This window comes from Pteropus medius, unplaced genomic scaffold (assembly GCF_902729225.1).
Source record: "Pteropus medius unplaced genomic scaffold, Ma_sr-lr_union100, whole genome shotgun sequence".
NCBI lineage: Eukaryota > Metazoa > Chordata > Mammalia > Chiroptera > Pteropodidae > Pteropus > Pteropus medius.
The window spans coordinates 57,569,509-57,587,537 of record NW_024344378.1 but is presented as its reverse complement, the minus strand read 5'-3'; the positions used below and the strand labels follow the sequence as shown (position 1 = coordinate 57,587,537).

General features: G+C 41.8%; 1 protein-coding gene across 1 annotated transcript; it reads right to left on the bottom strand.

The window, feature by feature from the left end:
* Positions 1-340: 340 nt before the first annotated feature.
* FAM25A (family with sequence similarity 25 member A) lies at positions 341-2,929 on the bottom strand. Its single transcript, XM_039872303.1, has 3 exons — positions 2,849-2,929; positions 1,523-1,585; positions 341-530 (listed from the first exon to the last, which is right to left on the bottom strand). The coding sequence occupies exons 1-3, from the start codon at positions 2,919-2,921 to the stop codon at positions 397-399; spliced, it is 270 nt and encodes an 89-aa protein (XP_039728237.1). The 5' UTR covers positions 2,922-2,929; the 3' UTR covers positions 341-396.
* Positions 2,930-18,029: the final 15,100 nt, after the last annotated feature.

Sequence of the window (18,029 nt, the reverse complement as noted above, 5' to 3'; positions counted from 1 at the left end):
TGTCAAGGAAAATCCAAAGAACTTGTAAGCTGAATTATGGTCCTCCCTTGGGGTGTCCTTGGAGTATTGAGGTATCTGAAAGCTATAGGTAGTTTCTGGGAAAATAATGTTTTAAGAAATGTAGCATAGATACTAATAATTCTTCAAGAGGTCTTTGCTGACAAGAGAAATCTTAATGTGAGAGCAGCACATCTGATTAATCAGGGGGACCTATTCAAGGGGGACCTAATCAGCACATCTGATTAATCAGGGGGACCCAGCAATGACAATGTATGTCAGCAAGTGACAAGACATAGACAGTGTTTCCATCCAAATAAGAATAAATCCAGGACTCAGTGTACACATTTCACAGCTTTTTATTGAGATTCAGGAAGAGTTTGCCAGTGGCAGGCGTGCTCACTGTCCCAATTTACCCAGGCCTTCCGCTGCATGGGTAACAGCATTTGTGACTGTATTGGTCACTGTCTCAGTGACTTCCTTCACCACTTGGTCCCCTGTTTGCTGGGCCTTCTTGAAGGCTTCAGCAATAGCTGTCAAGGAGAAAGAGGAATAATATTCGGGTGAGCAAAGTAAATATTTCAAGCCGTTCGCTGAGCTAGTGTCACCTGGAGAGGCCTGTGGGATGTGGCAGTCATACTGGATCATGCCCTGGAGAAGCCCTAATGAGACAGAGTGTAGCAGAGCTCCTGGAGCAATGTGTTCAAATTTTGTTTTATTTTCCTCAGTGACCTGCATTTCTTAGATTATGAGGGAGACTGAGTACTTGCTCATGGGCGTATTACCTACTCATTTTTCATTTTTCTGTGAATTGCCTGTTTGGTCATTTGGTCATTTGGTCATTTTTGTATTAGGTTATTATTACTGTCCTCAGTTTGTGATTTTTCTTTTGGCTTAGGTTGTAATTTGTTTGTTTGTTTTACTATGTAAAATTTGAAGGTCAATATTGTCAAATCTACCTAATGTTTCCTTTATGGCTGTTGGGTTTTCTGTCAAAGTTAAAAGATCCTTCCATCTCTGAAATTTTGCAAAAACTCCTCTGTTTTCTTCTAACAATTTAATAATTCTATGTATTTATATTTAAGTCCTTGTTCTATCAGGAGTCTATTTTGTTGTAGGAATGAGGTGTATGTGTGCTGAATTATGGTCCTTCCTCACACACATACACATACAAACATTTATGTAAATATGTATTTATATAAATATATTTTCTATCTTAAACATTTTGTCCCAGCATGCTGCCGCATAGTCTTTTGTAATATCGTCCTTTTTTTTGTCTTTTTGTTTTTTTGTTTTGTTTTATTTTTTATTTGTGACATCGTATTCTTAAAAGTCCACAGAGAAGACTATCTAGTTGGATCCTGCCTTAGCAAAGTTTGGTCTGTGGCCTCAGCGTAGATAATTGCCTACCAACTGAAAGGGTATACATCTGAGTCAGGGTTTGACCTGGTTAATCAAAGTACAGGTTTGCCTCCTTCATTCCTCCCCCCTTGCCTCCTTCATTCCTTCCCCAGCCCTAACATACCTTTCTCTCCAGCCTCCTTGGCATGTTCCACCACCTCCTTCACCACTCCTTCCACAGCATGAACTGAAAAGATGAGACAAGCCCAGGGTGAGAGCACAATGTAAAGAAGCTTCTCCTTACGGCAGAGCCCAGACAGCTCTGGATATCCTGAATAGGGCTCTGGGATGCTGTCCCAGCCAGGACAAGCTGGCTCACAAGAAGGAACCCCGCTGGCTTCCTTCAGAGACTCAAGTGAGGCCAGACTGCCGGGGGAAAAAAGCTGAGTGAGCCACACAAGAGCTCAGGGCCCTCCATGCCCCACAGCCTGTCGTGGCCTAGATGCTGATGAGCAGGCCTTTCTGTCAGCTGGGAACCTGGCACCAAGGCTGAACCTGTTTCCCAGGTCACCGAGGTGTGCTGCTATCCTGCCTCAAGCCAGATGACGGCTGCATCTAGATGCTGAAGCTTCCTCCAGCAAAACCAGTTCCCCAAAGCCATCCTCCAATAGGAGGGGACTCTGCCCACCTAGGAGTTGTTTAAAGTTTGGTGATAGTGTGCTAGAACCGGCAGTGTCAGAAGAACTGGTTCTGATTCTAACTCCTTCCTTTACTGCTTGGTTCCTTCATCTGTGGAATGGGAATAATACAGAACTCAGAGAGCTAGTGAAAGAGGAAAGAGGGCAGTCAACACCAGTTACAGTTAACCAATGGAATACAGACATGTTTGCAGCCATTTCGAAAGAGGACAGCAAATCTACATGTCAGACAGATGGAACCTGGATTAGCCTCCCTGAACACAGTTGCTGATGTCTGCATACAGAAAAGGGCTTCTGGGGACTTTGAAGATCTTGCAAACATTCTTTTTATAAACCCCTGGGGCTGACTTTGAACAGAATCAAATTTGATGGTTTCTTAATAAATAAATCTTTGAAGTTTTAAAGTTATGGTGGAAATAAAATTCCACCTTCCTTTTTCTGTATCGAATATTTGCAATAGGCTGTTTGGATATGGAAGGGATCCCAGGTTCCAGAGGGAAGGATTCAAGCCACCAGCACCCAGCACCCGGCACCCACGCTCCCCACTGGCCTCCTGGGGCCTCCTCTAAGCTGGTCTCCCTCTTGCCTCTAGCCACACAAAGTGAGGGTTGTTTGGGGCAGCTGACCCCTCCTGGCTGCACCCTGAGCTGCCCGCCTCAGTTTCCTCACACCACCCCTTCTATTCTATCTTTGTGGGGCTGATCATGGGGCTAAGGCCTGCCTCAAACCTGCTGGGATCAGCTTCGCACAGGCTGAGTCAAGCCTCTAGCCTGAGAGAATGGCCCGGGTTGAAAAGAGCCTCAGGTTCTTACCAGCTTCCTCAGTGGCCTTCTCAGTGCGGTGGGCCAGGCCTTCAGCGGCAAGTTTCCCCAGGCCTCCCAGCATTGTGTAGTGACAGGTGGCAATCAAGCAGGATGCTAGGGCCTGGAACAGTGTGCTTTTATAGATGCCTCTGATGCCTGGCTGGGCTCTGGGGTACCACCCCTTGCCACAGTCAAGTAGGAAGTCAGGCAGTGAGTCAGCACAGGTGATGGCAGAAGGAAAAGGCTGGGTGGGGCCACCCTAGGGCTCTGGCACTGCCCCTCTAGCAGCACGAGACCCACTCACCCTATATCCTGAGACCCTGTGAGGGGCAGGGACAGGGAGGCGGACTGAGGCTGGACATGGAGGTCAGTTCTGGGACATGCTGCTCCCCCAAGGCTGGAGGCCTGAATGCCCTGTGGGATGAGAGGGACTTGGAGACAGCAGCCCTACCAGCCCCCTAGGCTTTGAGTTCTCCACAGCCTGGGCACGGGTATGTACCCAGACAAGGCCTAGGACTTCTAGCCTACTGTCCAGGGTCCCCATGGTGGCATAGCTGGTGTTTAGGGGTTCTGTGGGTCATGTGGACCTGGATAACCCCTCAGGCCAGGAACACAACTCCCCATTCCCAAGAACCTCAGCTCTGCAGGGTGGCTTTGCAGCCTCCATTGGACAGATATTGGAGGGTTGGGGGGATTCAAGGTGGTGCTTTGCCCAAGGTGGAGGAGACACAGCCTAGTAATCCCTGGCTTGCAGGCAGCTGGTTCTTACTCACAGGAGAACATGAGTGACCCAGCACTGAGAAAGCCAGCATATGAAGAAACTCGACCCTCCCTGCACATTGGGGCCTGGCCCCTCGGAGAGACCCTGTAAGGTCAGCAGCGCCCCTCAAGAGGGTCCTAGAGGAGTAGATGGAGGACTCCACCACCATCTGGGGAGGTGCTTATGGCCTTAGCAAGAAATCCCAGAAAGCTGCTCTACCAGCCTGACACCACGTGTTTAGAGGGCCACGCTGCCTCCCTAGTTACTCAGAATGGAGAGAGATGCCTCAAGCACCATGCCACATGCTCCTTCCCTTAGTCACTAGCCCAGCCTGAGCCTCAGTTTCCTCATCTGTAATTGAGAACAGCCATGCCTTCCTGGCCATGCCACTGATAGTCTGTGGGATCATGCATGCAAACTTAGTAAATTTCTTTCTGCTCCCTCTCTCTTGTTACTTATGTGCCAGGGAGGGGCCACTTGGCAGTGAGTCCTGACCAACAAGTAGGTGGACCAAAGAGTGGTAGGAGTATAAGGCTGCCTCGGAGCCAGAGGGCTGGGGAATGAGAACCCACTAGGCAGGTGTCATGGAGGGAAGACCCACTGAGCCCCTGTTCCTGCAGTCCAGGCCTGGATCAGGAGTCTGAGGCCCCCTTCCCCGTGCAGTCTCCCACAACCCTCAGAGCTTCCCAGGAGGGTATGTTGGGACCTAATTAGTGTTGACCCAACCATAGGCCTTCACAGCTTGGGTCCTACAGGGCTGATGCCCTCCTACATTCCTGAGTGGTGTTGGGAGTCTCCCCAGGCTGTGGCCGGCACCCCTAGGGTAGGCAGTGGGTATTGTGGACAACAGTAACTCTGAGTCACAAGGCCACAGCACCACATGTGCTATCTCCATTTGGCAGGAGCGGTTGAGTCTTAAACAATTTAGAGAGGTCTTCTTAAGAAAAAGCATACAATAATACTACTCTTCCAAGTTTTATGTATATACACATGTATGACCCTGTGGACTCAGAGAGGCTGTTAAAGTGAGGGCCCTGGAGCTTAAGCAGATCTGGATGATTCTGTTCTCCCCTGTGACAGACAAATACCAGAATGTTCTGCTCAGGGCATCAGGGCCACGTTGCCGAGGATGGGACTACTTCTGGGACACAGCTGGTGGGAACTGGGCTGAGCGACCCATAGAGACGTTCCCTGGACCCATCAAAGCCCCTTCTCTGTTTCCTCTGAGGTTTTGTGTGTCTCCCATCCACCCCTACAGGGTCTTCTCTTTGCCCGCTCCCTTGACAGGATGACAGTGTCATCCACCAGTTCTGGGATGGCTTCCAGACCCCACCTTGGGATACTCTTCACAGTCCCTTCCTCCTCAGGAGCTCACCAGCCCCTTGACGGGCCCTTGTCAATACTAGGCCATTCAGCAGAACTCTGGACCCAGTGTCAGTCCAGAGCCAGGCCCACTATAGCCACTGGCTATGCTTTCCCCTCACTGTCAGGCTACTGCTGCCTTTGCCATATCATTCCCCTGTCCACGAGACACTACTTCTCTTTAGTGCACTGCCCTGCTGTGAGCACCTTGACTTCAGTGACAACACACCATGGTCCCAGATTTCCTGGCAAAGTTGGGCTCAAACACTGATCCCAAATGTACAACAGAGAGAAAGCAAGAAGCCTCAAGAGACCAAGCTGCCCAGGACCAGACTCGGGACCCAGACCTTGGTGTTCTGGCCCAGGTCCAGGCCCACTTGGCCTTCCAGCTGTGACCAGAAACCTGTCCTCTCAGCCCAGCCTTTGGCTCCCTGAGGGTGAGCTCCTTTCCAGCCAAAGAACCTGGTGTAGCTCAAGGCCCTCCTAACCAGGGCTGGATTCCAGCCTGAGGGATTAGGCTTGGATGACTCCTGCAAGGAACACTACTTGTGTGGATGAGGTTGAGGATGACTCAGGTGGGAACCGCTCCATCTTGGAAGAGGCCTGGCCCATGCTGAGCCCCAAGGGAGCAGCCTTTGAACTCAGGCACCCATGTCAGCCCGTCCTGAGTCAGAAGGCCAAGTCCAGCCCTTGACAGGAACCAAGTAATTCTCCAAGTGGAATTTGCTCAACAACCCAGTTTGGCAAAGGGCTGCCTCAAGTCAAGCTGCTTGCATCAAGTTAAGGAGAGCCAATTTTTCAAAAAGAAATTTGCCGACTTAGTAATTAACAATTCTTTTTTAAAAATCATTTATTTTAAGTACTTACATACTTAGAGCTGTCTTACGTCTGAAGCATGACAATTTTTTGTGTGATTTGAACTGGAGATGTCACGAATGTCCTGAGTTTCATGATCGTCCATCCTGCCTATACTTTCTCCACTTCTGTTTCATGGATTTGAGTTCATAGTATATACTAAACTCTTGTCTCCTACACACACCAACCCCTTCCAGCCACAGGAGAGCCAAACCCAGACTCCTGGAGACTTGGTGTGTTGGTCACCAAAAGAGGACTTCTCCAGCATGTCAACAACCACACATCCATGGGTGTCAGTCAGGGTCCTGGTGGAAATCAGAGGGCACATCAAAGGGGGATCTGAGGAGAGAGACTGTTCATAAAGGTGTGGACAGGCTTAAGGGAAACCATGAGGTATGGTAAGGTGCTCAGAGACCAGCAGTAGTGGGAGTTCTTACCTCCCTGGGCCTGAAGGAGCAGGGAAGGGACTGCACCAATGCTGAGGAGAGCTGCAACTATAGGAGAAGTTCATTGGACAGGAGCTGCAGCCATTAGCAGAGGAACATGGCCACAGCTACGCCATGCCTAGCAAGGAGGGAGCAGGGGGATATATATTGCTCTTCTCCCTCTCCAATCTCCTACTGATATCCCCAATGGCTGAACCCAAGGGGCTGAGGCTGAGGGAGCCTGGGTAATATAGTTCAAGAGGGCAGATTCCTAGGGCTAGGGCAGGGAGGAGCAGGTGGGTGTGTATTCCAGGTAAACAGACAATACCAGCTCATCCTGCCAGACTTCCAGGTTTGGGAGTAACATGGCAGCTTAATTCTAAATGGTCCCATTTCATTTTCTTAAAACTGTGTGGAACAACAAGGAGCACAAGAAGAAGATGGGGGGAGAGAGAAGAAGGGATGGGAGAAGAAGAATATCCATCACCAACACACACATCAAACTTCTGAGAAACTAGGAGACTGAGAAACCATTGGGGTGGGGAAGTCAGTCTCAGATGTTGTCCTTAACACTCACTAGCAGGAAGAGAGGACCCTCTGAGTGAAAACTCCGTGGGACAGAACTAAGACCTGGGGAGATGAAGAAAGAAGAGGAAGGTAACCAAAGAGGTCTAGAAGTGTCAGATCTGAGAGTATCACCTTCCAAGAGAGAAGGTAGAGTTTAGGAAGGCAAGGACTGACTGAACTCCTGGAGGCTGCAGCTGGGGAAAGAGGGCTGCTTGTAGAATCTTCCTGAAGCCAGCTGGTTTCTGAGAGGCAATGGGATAACAGCCACACAGGTGAGTTCGATACTTTTGTAAAAGAAGTACAAGCTCCTCAGCAAAGACCCCTCTTCTTGGGAATTTGCTATTGATATCTGGGAAATTGCACTTCAAATTTGAACTTCATATTCCTGACAGCCTCTACTACATCATGAATACAAGAGTTGTATGAATGATAGGGTAGGTTTCTCTCTTTCCTCTCAATGTTAATCGAGTTGCAAAAAATCATGTAATTTCCATATATCCCTCACCTAGCTTCCCCAAATGTTCACATCTTACGGAACCACCGTACAATGATCAGAACCAGTGAATTAACATTAGCATATTTAGCTAAATTAAATGCAAAATTATTTAATTAAATAATACATTTAAATAAATTTAAGTTATTTACATTATTTAACTAAGTTAAATATTAACATATTAGCTAAAGACCTTATTGGAATTTCACCAGTTTTTCCACTAATGTTCTTTTCCTGTCCCATAATTCTATCCAGGATCACAGATTGCATTTAGTTATTTCTCCTTAGTCTCTTGCAGTTTTGTAGGACTTCAATAACAATTCTTCCGCCTTTCTTTGTCTTTCCTAACCTTGACACCTTTAAGCAGGACTGATCAGTTATTTTGTCAAATGTTTCTTATTTGGGTTTGTCTGATGTTTTATGATTAGACTAAGGTTATGCATTTAGGGCAAGAATACCACAAAAATGATGTATCCTTTCTAAAGCATCATATCACAGGGTTCCTGGTGTTGAAATGTCTTATTACTAATGATGTTGAGCTTGATCATTTGGTTAAGTTGGTCTCTGCTGGCTTTCTCCATAGTAAAGCTACTATCTTTTCTTTGTAGTTAATAAACATCTATGGAGAGATATTTTGAGACTGTGAAAATTCTGTTTCTCTTCAAACTTAAATATTAAATTATGGTAAAATACACATAACATAAAATTTACCATTTAAACTATTTCTAAGTGTACAGTTGAGTAGTGTTAAGTATTCACATTGTCGTGCAACTAATCTCCAGAACTTTTCAATTTCAAAAACTGAAACTCTATACCCGTTAAATAACTCCCCATTCACTCTCTCCCCAGCCTCTGGCAAACACCATTCTATTTTCTGTTTCTATGAGTTTGCTTATTCAAATAAGTGATATCAAATAGTCTTTTGATAACTGGCTTATTTCACTTAGCATAATGTTCTCAAGGTTCATCCTTATTGTAGTATGTGTTAAAATTCCTTCTTTTTAAAGGCTGAACAATATCCCATTGTATGCATATACTACGTTTTGTTTATCCATTCATCCATCAATGGACATTTGGGTTGTTTTTACTTTTTGGCTATTGTGAATAATGCTGCTATGAACATGGGTTACAAACATTTTTTCAAGACCCTGCTTTCGGTTCTTTTGGATATATACCCAGGAATGCTATTGCTGAATCCTATAGTAATTCTGTTTTTAATTTTTTGAGGAACTGCCATACTGTTTTCCATAATGGCTACATCATTTTACATTCCCACCAACAACGCACAAGATTTCCAATTTCTCCACATCCTCACCAACACTTGTTATTTTCTGAGTTTTTTGTTGTTGTTGTTGTTGTTGTTGTTGTCATCGTTGTTGTTGTTTAGATAGCAGCAATTCTAATGAGTGTAAGGTGATATCTTAATATAGTTTTGATTTGCATTTTCCTAATGATTAGTGATATTGAGCATCTTTTTATATGCCTATCAGGCATTTGTATATCATCTTTGAAGAAATGTCTATTCAAGTTCTTTATTTTTAATTGGATTATTATTTTTTATTATTAAGTTGTAGGGGTTCTTTTGATATTCTGGGTATTAATCCCTTCTCAGATATGACTTGCAAATGTTTTTCCCATTCCATAGGTTGCCTTTGTGCTTGTTGGTTTTGTCCTTTGATGCACAGAAGTTTTTAATTTTGAGGTAGTCCAATTTATCTAGTTTTTCTTTTATTGCCTATGCCTCCAGTGTCATATTCAAGATAGTATTGCCAAATCCAATGTCATCAAGATTTCTCCCTATGTTTTCTTATAAAAGTTTTATAGTTTTAGGTTTTACATTTATGTCTTTGATCCATTTTGAGTTAATTTTTGTATATGGTACAGGTAAGAGTTCAACTTCATTCTTTTGCATGTGAATATCTAGTTTTCCCAGCAAAATTTGTTGAAAAAACAGTTCTTTCCCACTGAATGGCAGCCTTGTCAAAAATCATTTGACCTCTGCTCAAACTTTTGCACACTAATTTTAGCATCCATCAGTGGATCTTATCTGCAATAATTATTTCTGATGATGATTCACTATTTCCCTTTTCCTTCTACATTAATTAATTAGTTAATTAGAATTCTACTGTAAGAGTTGCCCCTTCTCCACTTTTATTTAATCCATTATTAACTCATATCAGTGTGGATTCATGAATAGAATATTTATCTTATTCTGTGGGTTAAAACTCAATAGTACCATTGTTTATTTTGTTGCTCCAATTAGTCTACCTTTAGTCATTAGAAACTCCTTCAGGTTGGCTTCTATGTTCTTTCAAAAAGCCCTCATCTTTACTTACTTACTATCTATCTATCTATCATCTATTATTTATCTATCTACCTATCTATCATCTATCATCTATCTATCATCTATCATCATCATCTTTTTATCTATCTATCTATCTATCTATCTATCTATATCTATCTATCTATCTATCATCTATCTATGTATCTATGTACTTATCTATGTATCTATCTATCAACCTACCTATCAGTATTTCCTTGCTTTCTGGCACTATGAGGATGTTCCGGGCTGACCTTATATTTTTCCCACCCCGGCCCTACAATCAACTACTTCTCCTCAGAGACCTGGTTCCTTATATTAGAGGATGGTATTTAGAGATCAAGATCTGGGTGATAGCTATGCTAATTGCTACCAGTATGTCATTGCTTCTAGGAACTCTCAGCAGATAGATCTAGGAAGTATATGTATGTATTTACTTACCTATTCACACACACACACATATATTTCTATATTTATCAACATATATAATTAAAAAAACATAAGTATATAGTGATAACTGATTCTAGTCCAACATCACAGGGTTCATTTTAGTGTTCATCATTCTTTATTTGTAATTTCTTTTATCAACAATGATAAATTAGTTCTTATTATCTATAATATATTTACTTATGCATTTAATTCTAGTATAGATAGTAGTCCCCCACCTTATCCATGGTTTTGCTTTACATGGTTTCAGTTAACTTTGGTCCAAAATAGTAAATTGCAGAAATAAACAATTCACAAGTTTTAAATTGCATGTCGTTCTGTGTGATGAAATTTCCACCATCTCACTCCATCCTATTTGGACGTGAATCATCTATTTGTCCAGCATTCCAAAAAAGAGTACTGATGCTGGCAATTCAGATATGCCAAAGAGAAGCCATAAAGTGCTTCTGTAAGTGAAGAGGTATGCATATATAGAAAAAACATAGTATGCATAGAGTTCAATATTCTCTGCAGTTTCAGGGATCCACTGGGGTCTTGGAACATATCCCCCATGGATAAGGGGGGACTATTGTACATAAATTTCTAGTATATATATTTATTTTGAACTGCAAACCCATAATCTTGTGAAAATCACATTTTCTGACTAGATTACAGAATTTATGTACAGTTTTTTTGTTTGTTTGTTTTGTTTTTTGCCTTTAGCCTTACAGAATCCAGTCAATACAATCATATGCCACATAATGACATTTTAGTCAATGACAGTCCACATATACAATGATAGTCCCATAAGATTATAATGGAGCTAAAAAATACCTGTCACCTAGTGACATCATAGTCATTATAATGCCATAGTACAACACATTACTCATGTATTTGTGGTGATAATGGTGTAAACAAACCTACTGTGCCAGTTATATAAAAGTATAACACATACAATTATGTACAGTACATACTACTTGATAATGAAAATAAATGACTGTTACTTATTTATGTATTTACTATATTATACTTTTTATCATTATTTAGAGTGTACTTTTTCTACTTATAAAAAAGTTTGCTGTAAAACGGCATGCCATATTACGCCAGCAGCAGCCTCATACATCTCGTGTTTACCTTGTCTCTTGATTGCATCATTTTCTCTTGTGCTTGATTTAATGTCCTGTTGTTTTGTACAGTAACATGCCATACAGGCTTGCGGCATAAGAGCAAAAGGCTATACCAGATAGCCTAAGTGTGTAGTAGGCTAATCTTATATTTTATACCATTATATTATAATTATACCATCTGGGTTTGTGTAAGAACACTCTAAGATGTTCACACAAAGACAAAATCACCTAATAGTCCATTTGTCACAATTTATCCTCATCATTAAGTGACATGTAATTGTATACTATTTTCTAAAGCTACTTAGATTTTTTTCTTTCCTTTCCCATCCCTTCCACTGTGGTCATTTTCTTCATATGTAATAGAGATAGCATCATTTGCTACTGTTTGTATTTCACTTTGGGATCAACCTATACTACATTTTAGTTGGTTTTAGTACTTTATTTTGGGGGTATGAGAAGTATTACTATGATTCTTCAAGTCAGAACTACACAAAAAGATATTTTCAGAGAAGCGTGACTTTCTTTTCATCTCTGCTAACCTGTTCCCATTCTCCCTTTTTATCTACCACCTTTCTACCTGCCCCCTGTAGGTAACCAATCTCTTTGGATTCTGGTTTATCCTTCCTGCTTTTTCTTTCAACAAATATACAGAAATATGTATTTTCTTACATCCTCCTTTCTTTACCGGAAAGATAGCATACCATGGATGTGCTGTTTTACACTTCACTTTTTTCTACTTAACAGTAAAAACATACTATTTTTAAACATGAAAAGTAACACCAAAACTACATTGCATATGAAGAAATCCCATGAGAAAATTTTAACTCAAAGAAGGCCCATGAAGACTTCCGGTCAAGATGGTATAGAAGGTAGATGCTGTGCTTGCCTCCTCCCACAAACACATCAAAATTACAACTAAACTACAGAACAATCATCATTGGGAGTCACCTGAGGCCTGACTGAACAGAAGTCTTACAACTGGCGACATACATAAGAGGCCACCTCAAGATTGGTAGGAGGGGCAGAGATGTGAAATGGGCTGATTCTACAACTGCATGTGGTGATTGAGAATTGAGAGGAATATCTCGGCTGCAGAGTTCCCGCTGGAGGAGCAAGGGATCCTGGACCCATACTGGGCTCCCCAACCCAGGGTTCCAGTGCCAAGAAGAAAAGTTCCCACAACTTCTGGCTGTGAAAACCAGCAGAGATATAGCTGAGTGAGACAGAAGACTGTAGGAATCACAGACATTCCTCTTAAAGGGCCCATACACAGACTTACTCACTGACGAACTCACTCGCTCTAAGCTCCAGCTCTGGGGCATCTACTCAAAAAGCTACAGGGACATACAAGGAGGAATGGAATTGTCTGGCTTCAGGTTGAAGACTGGAAGGCAGCTTTCTCCCAGACGGAAGTGCTGGCAAAATCCATTGTTACTTTGTTGAGCCCTCCCCACTTCCACTGTGCAGACACAGAAAGCCATCATATCTGAATCAACCCAGCTAACACAGATCACCCTGCCAAAGTGATTCCCAGAGACTCCACCCCTCCCAACTTGTGGGCCCGCCCAAACCACCTCCAATGACTTTTCCACACAAATAGCCTATCTTGGCTCATGCTGTGAACTTTCCTAAAATCATTCAAAGTTTCACAAAACTCAAAAAAGCAGCATCTGGCCTCAATGTGCCCCATACCTCTTACTGAGCAGCCCCAAACCCAGCACTAGCAGCACCTGGCCTCAGTTCACGGCTTGGCCTCTTGAGGCACCTCTAAGTCCAACATGGGTGGCAGCCATCTGTAGATTGTTTAGGGATTCTTGCCAGGTGGCCCCAGGCAGTGTACAGACTGCAGCTCAACTTGGCCTGAGGTGAAGCCCCTCACAGGAGGCCCTGGGGGTAGCAAACCCAGTGGCCAGCTTCGACCAGCTTCGAGCTGGAGAACCACCATGGCAGTATCTGAGGATGACACACCCAAAGGGCAGACTGGGAAGGCACCAAAGCACCGCTAAAGTGAATCCATCTCAGTAGTGTCAGCCCTTCACCAGCCAGTCCTCATAACCAAACAGCCTGAAGGTCAGTCCTTCCCACTGACATGCAAATAGCAACCAAAGCTCAACTACAACGGGAGAGCACACACAACTCATATAAGGGACAAACCTTATATAAGGGACAAACCTTATATGAGTTGTGTGTGCTCTCCCGTTGTAGTTGAGCTTTGGTATAAGGGCTCAGATAACTAGGGAAAACTGTACTACTGGGCCCCATAGGACACCTACTAAGGCCACTCTACTAAGACCTGGAGACTTAGGAGCCCTACCTACTATATAAAAACAAACACAGGGAGGCAGCCAAAATGGGGAGACAAAGAAACATGTCTTAAATGAAAGAACAGAACAAAGCTCCAGAAAAACAAAATGGAGAAAAGCAATCTACCAGATGCAGAGTTCAAAACACTAGTTATAAGGATGCTCAAGGAACTTAGGAGAAGAGTAGATGAACTCAGTGAGAACATTAACAAAAAGATAGAAACTTAAAAAAGACCCATTCAGAAATGAGAAATGAGCATACAATAACTGAAATGAAGAATACATTAGAGGGAATCAATTTGATTTAATATATTAGATCATATCAGAGGATCATATCAGAAATTTAGAACATAAGGTAGCAGAAAACGCCCAATCAGAACAGCAAAAAAAAAAAAAAAAAAAAAAAAAAAAATGAAGCTAGTTTAAGGGGTCTCTGGGACAATATTAAGCATACCAACATTTACACATAGGGACACCAGAAAATAAAGAGCAAAGAATTGAAAACCTATTTGAAGAAATAATGATGGAAAACTTCCCTAACCTGGCCAAGCCCAGGAGGCACAGAGAGTCTCAAACAAGATGAAACCAAAAAGGCCCATACCAAGACACATCATAATTAAAATGCCAAAAGGTTAAATACAAAGGGAGAATCTTAAAAGCAGAAAGAAAAAAAGCATCGAGTTACCTATAAGGGAGTTACCTATAAGGGAGTTCTCATAAGACTGATTTCTCAACAGAAACCTTGCAGGCCAGAAGGGATGGGCATGAAATAGTCAAAGTGATGGAAGACAAGGACCTACAACCAAGATGACTCTGTGCAGCGAAGCTATCATTTAGAATTGAAGGACAGATCAAGAGCTTCTTAGAAAGGAAAAAGTTAAAGAAGTTCATCACTACCAAACCAGTATTACAAGAAATGTTAAAGAGACTTCTTTAAGAAGAAGAAGAAAAAAAAATATCAAAAATATGAATAATAAAATGATAATAACTACACATATAGCAACAATTACTTCCAAGATAAAGGGATTAAACACTCCAATCAAAAGGTAAGGTGATTGAATAAATAAAAAAACAAGACCCTTACATGTGCTGCCTATAAGCAACTCACTTCAGATCACAAGAGACACAGACGGGGGATGAGAGAACGAAGAAAGATATTTCAGGAAAATGGAAACAAACAAAAAGCCTGCGTTGGCAATACTTATACCAGACAAGATAGACTTTAAAACATAGACCATAACAAGAGACAGAGAAGGACTCATTAATCCCACTTTTGTGTATTTATCTGAATAAACCCAAAACACTACTTCGAAGGGACATGTACATCTATATGTCCATTTTAGCAATATTGACACTAACTAAGATATAGACGTAACCTGGGTGTCTATCAATGAATGAATGGATAAAGAAGAAGTGAGATATATATATATTCCATATATATAATGGAATATTAGCCATTAAAAGAGAATGAAATCTTCCCCTCTGCAACAGCATAGATAGACCTAGAGGGTACTGTGCTGAGGAGAATAAGTCAGACAGAGAAAGGCAAATGCCATACGATTTCACTTACGTGTGGAATCCAAAGAACGAAACAAAAAAACAAAACAGAAACAAACTCATAGATACAGAGAACATTTTGACGGTTGCCAGATGGGAGGACCTTTGGGGGTTGGGTGAAAAAGGGGAAGGTATTAAGAAGCATAAATTGATAGTTACAAAATAATCTTGGGGATGTAAAGCATAGCATAAGAAATATAGTCAATTATATTGTAATAACTGTAATGTCAAATGGGTACTAGATTTATCAGGATGATCACTTCATAAGTTATATAAATGTCTAATTACAATGTTGTATACTTAAAAATAATATAATATTGTATGCCAACTATAATTGGGAAATTTAAAAAATTATTTAAAAAATAAAGGTACGCGAAAATTATTACTTACCATGAATTAAATTCCAACACAAATATTCAAAAGAAGACTCTTAATAAAGCATTAGTAATTATAAAGGAAAATTGTAAAACAGAAATACCAGAATTCTAGGATAAGATGGCCAACAATAAGTCTAGGCAGAACAGAAATTTGCATATCTTAGAAATAAAAGAAAAAAGACAAAATAAGCCATTACAGAATTGAAGAGTAAACAATAAGGAGCCACGGTAGGTACCTATAGAATAAAAATTAAAAAAGAAAACAAAAGGAATTATATTAAAGAGATATACAGCATCTAGGAAACAATGACAGATGTGGAAACTAGGTAGAAAAAAACTTCATGCCCATAACTGGAATTCCCCAAAAAGAAAGCTAAGTAATGGAATAGAGCAAATATTCAAAAGAACAATGAAGAAATTGTTCCTGAAGTAAAAGAGATCTAGAATCTATATTAAACGGGCAAATTGCATACTTGAGAAAACTGACCCAGAGTAATCATCACTGAGATAAACCCCAGAAAAATCATTGTACTTTAAAGATAAAAAAATCCAGCCAGCCAGAAAGATCAAATCTCTTTTTAGAAATTCCAGTGAATTAGAAATCAGACTTCTAGGGACTGCTTAATCTTCTGTGCCAGAGCAAGTACAGAAACACCTAGAAGACACTCATGTAAAATAGTATGAACTGTAAATTTCAAGTCCAGCCAAAGATAGAGCATAAAGGCTATAGACCAACAATACCACATACTTAAGAACTCAGAATATGGTTCATATGAGCCCATCTTTGTTTTTATTTTAACTTTTTAACCTTTTTAAAATAGAAAATGCCATACACAAAAATAGAAAACAATGAACTTTCATGACCACATTACAATAACCCAAGAGGCCTACCTATAACAATTATCAGATTAATCCCATATGTCTTCTCAGTCCATCTGTAAATATTTCGTTCTTGAGGAAATTTCTAGAGGACTAACTCCAACCAATCAAGAGATAGCAGAAAATATTTCAGCAAAAGAAATGGCAGAAAGCTTTTTATCTTTAGTTATAGATCTAAGACAAAACAGGTGTAGTTTGGAGTAGTGGAATGGAATATAAATGCTACACATTTTCATAAAGTAAAAATGAGACAACCAAGCAAAAAAGAGGGAGGGGGGGTTTTATTCCTAAGGAGACAAAAACAGAAAACTCAGAAGCCATGAAAATTCAGTCATTCCATTTTACAAATATAAACGCTGAATATATTTGTTAAATAAAATGCAAGAGCAGAGACAATAAATTATAACCAACTTTCAATTTCCTGTTAATTAAGGGAGACTGTTGTGGGTAATCAAACACAGTGAGTAATTTAAAAAAAAAAATAACAAACAAACAGAAAAAAAGAGAAGGGGAGAGAAGGGGAGAGAAGGAGAGAAGGTGGAAAGTAAAAAGCTCTGCCCTTTGTCTCATATAATTTGATGTAATCGCAACTGAGAAGTCAAGTGGAACCAAAATATAATGCTAATGACTGTGTTTGGCTAGTTGGAGAATTGGAATTTGGAGAATTAGGAATTATTTGGGGAATTGCTAATGAAAGAATTGATCTTTGGAGACTTGACTGAAACTCCACAGATGTAGTGATCGCAGCCTTCTCCTCCTCAGTTAGTCTAGGCTCAACTAGCTCCCTGAAATTCGTGGAGATAGGCCTGGACTCCTATAGGCTCCCATGGGCTCCTCTGGCACCATGCCCTCTGTGTCCCAGACATGGGGCAAAAGTCAAGTCCAATCTGGCCTTGCTCCTCAGGACTCACAATGTTAGGGGAACAGAGGCACACAGTGCCATGGGAGCACCAGCATGGGGTAGAGGGTAGTGTGGAAGGGGCCACACTGAAGAGGTGGCACCATGGTAAACCCAACGATATGTGAACACGTTGTTATGCGGTAGGAGTACCAAAAGACAGACATTTCCGCATTCGTTTAGCAGATGTTGGCAGAGCACCACTCTAGGAAGGGCATGCACCAAGTAGTACATGGACACCCATCACAGAGATGCATACAGAAAAGTAACTGATTAGTATGACTGTAGAAAAGAAGTATAGGGGGTGTGAGAATGAATCAGCGGTGACCAGACCCATTCTAAGTGTGTGTGTGTGTGTGTGTGTGTGTGTGTGTGTGCGCGCGCGTGCGTGCGCGCGCTGGTCGGGGTGGTCAGGGAAACTGAGACCTGAAGGATGAGAAAGCTGGAGCCACCTGGACAAGGGTGGTTTGTGGGGGCAGATGGAGAGCATTCTAGGCAGAAGAAATAGCATATGCAAAGATTCTGAGGGGAGCAGGAGCATGATGTCAAGAGAAATGAAAAGGTTCCACATAGCTGAGGCAGAGAGGAGAGGGTGTTATGAGAGGAGGCTGGGGAGGTGGGTAAGGCCCGCAAATGCAGGACATCCGGGTAACATTGGGAGGATTTAAGCTTTTGTTCAGCACAGAAGACCTAATACACAGTGGCTCAAACAATGGGGAAACTGCATCCTCTCACCAAGCATGTGGCAGCTGCAGGATTGATTTAGGGACTGAATAAAGTAACCCCTAACCCAGGTTCTTTCTGTATTTCTGCCTTTACCCTTATCAGCGAGTTGGCTTTC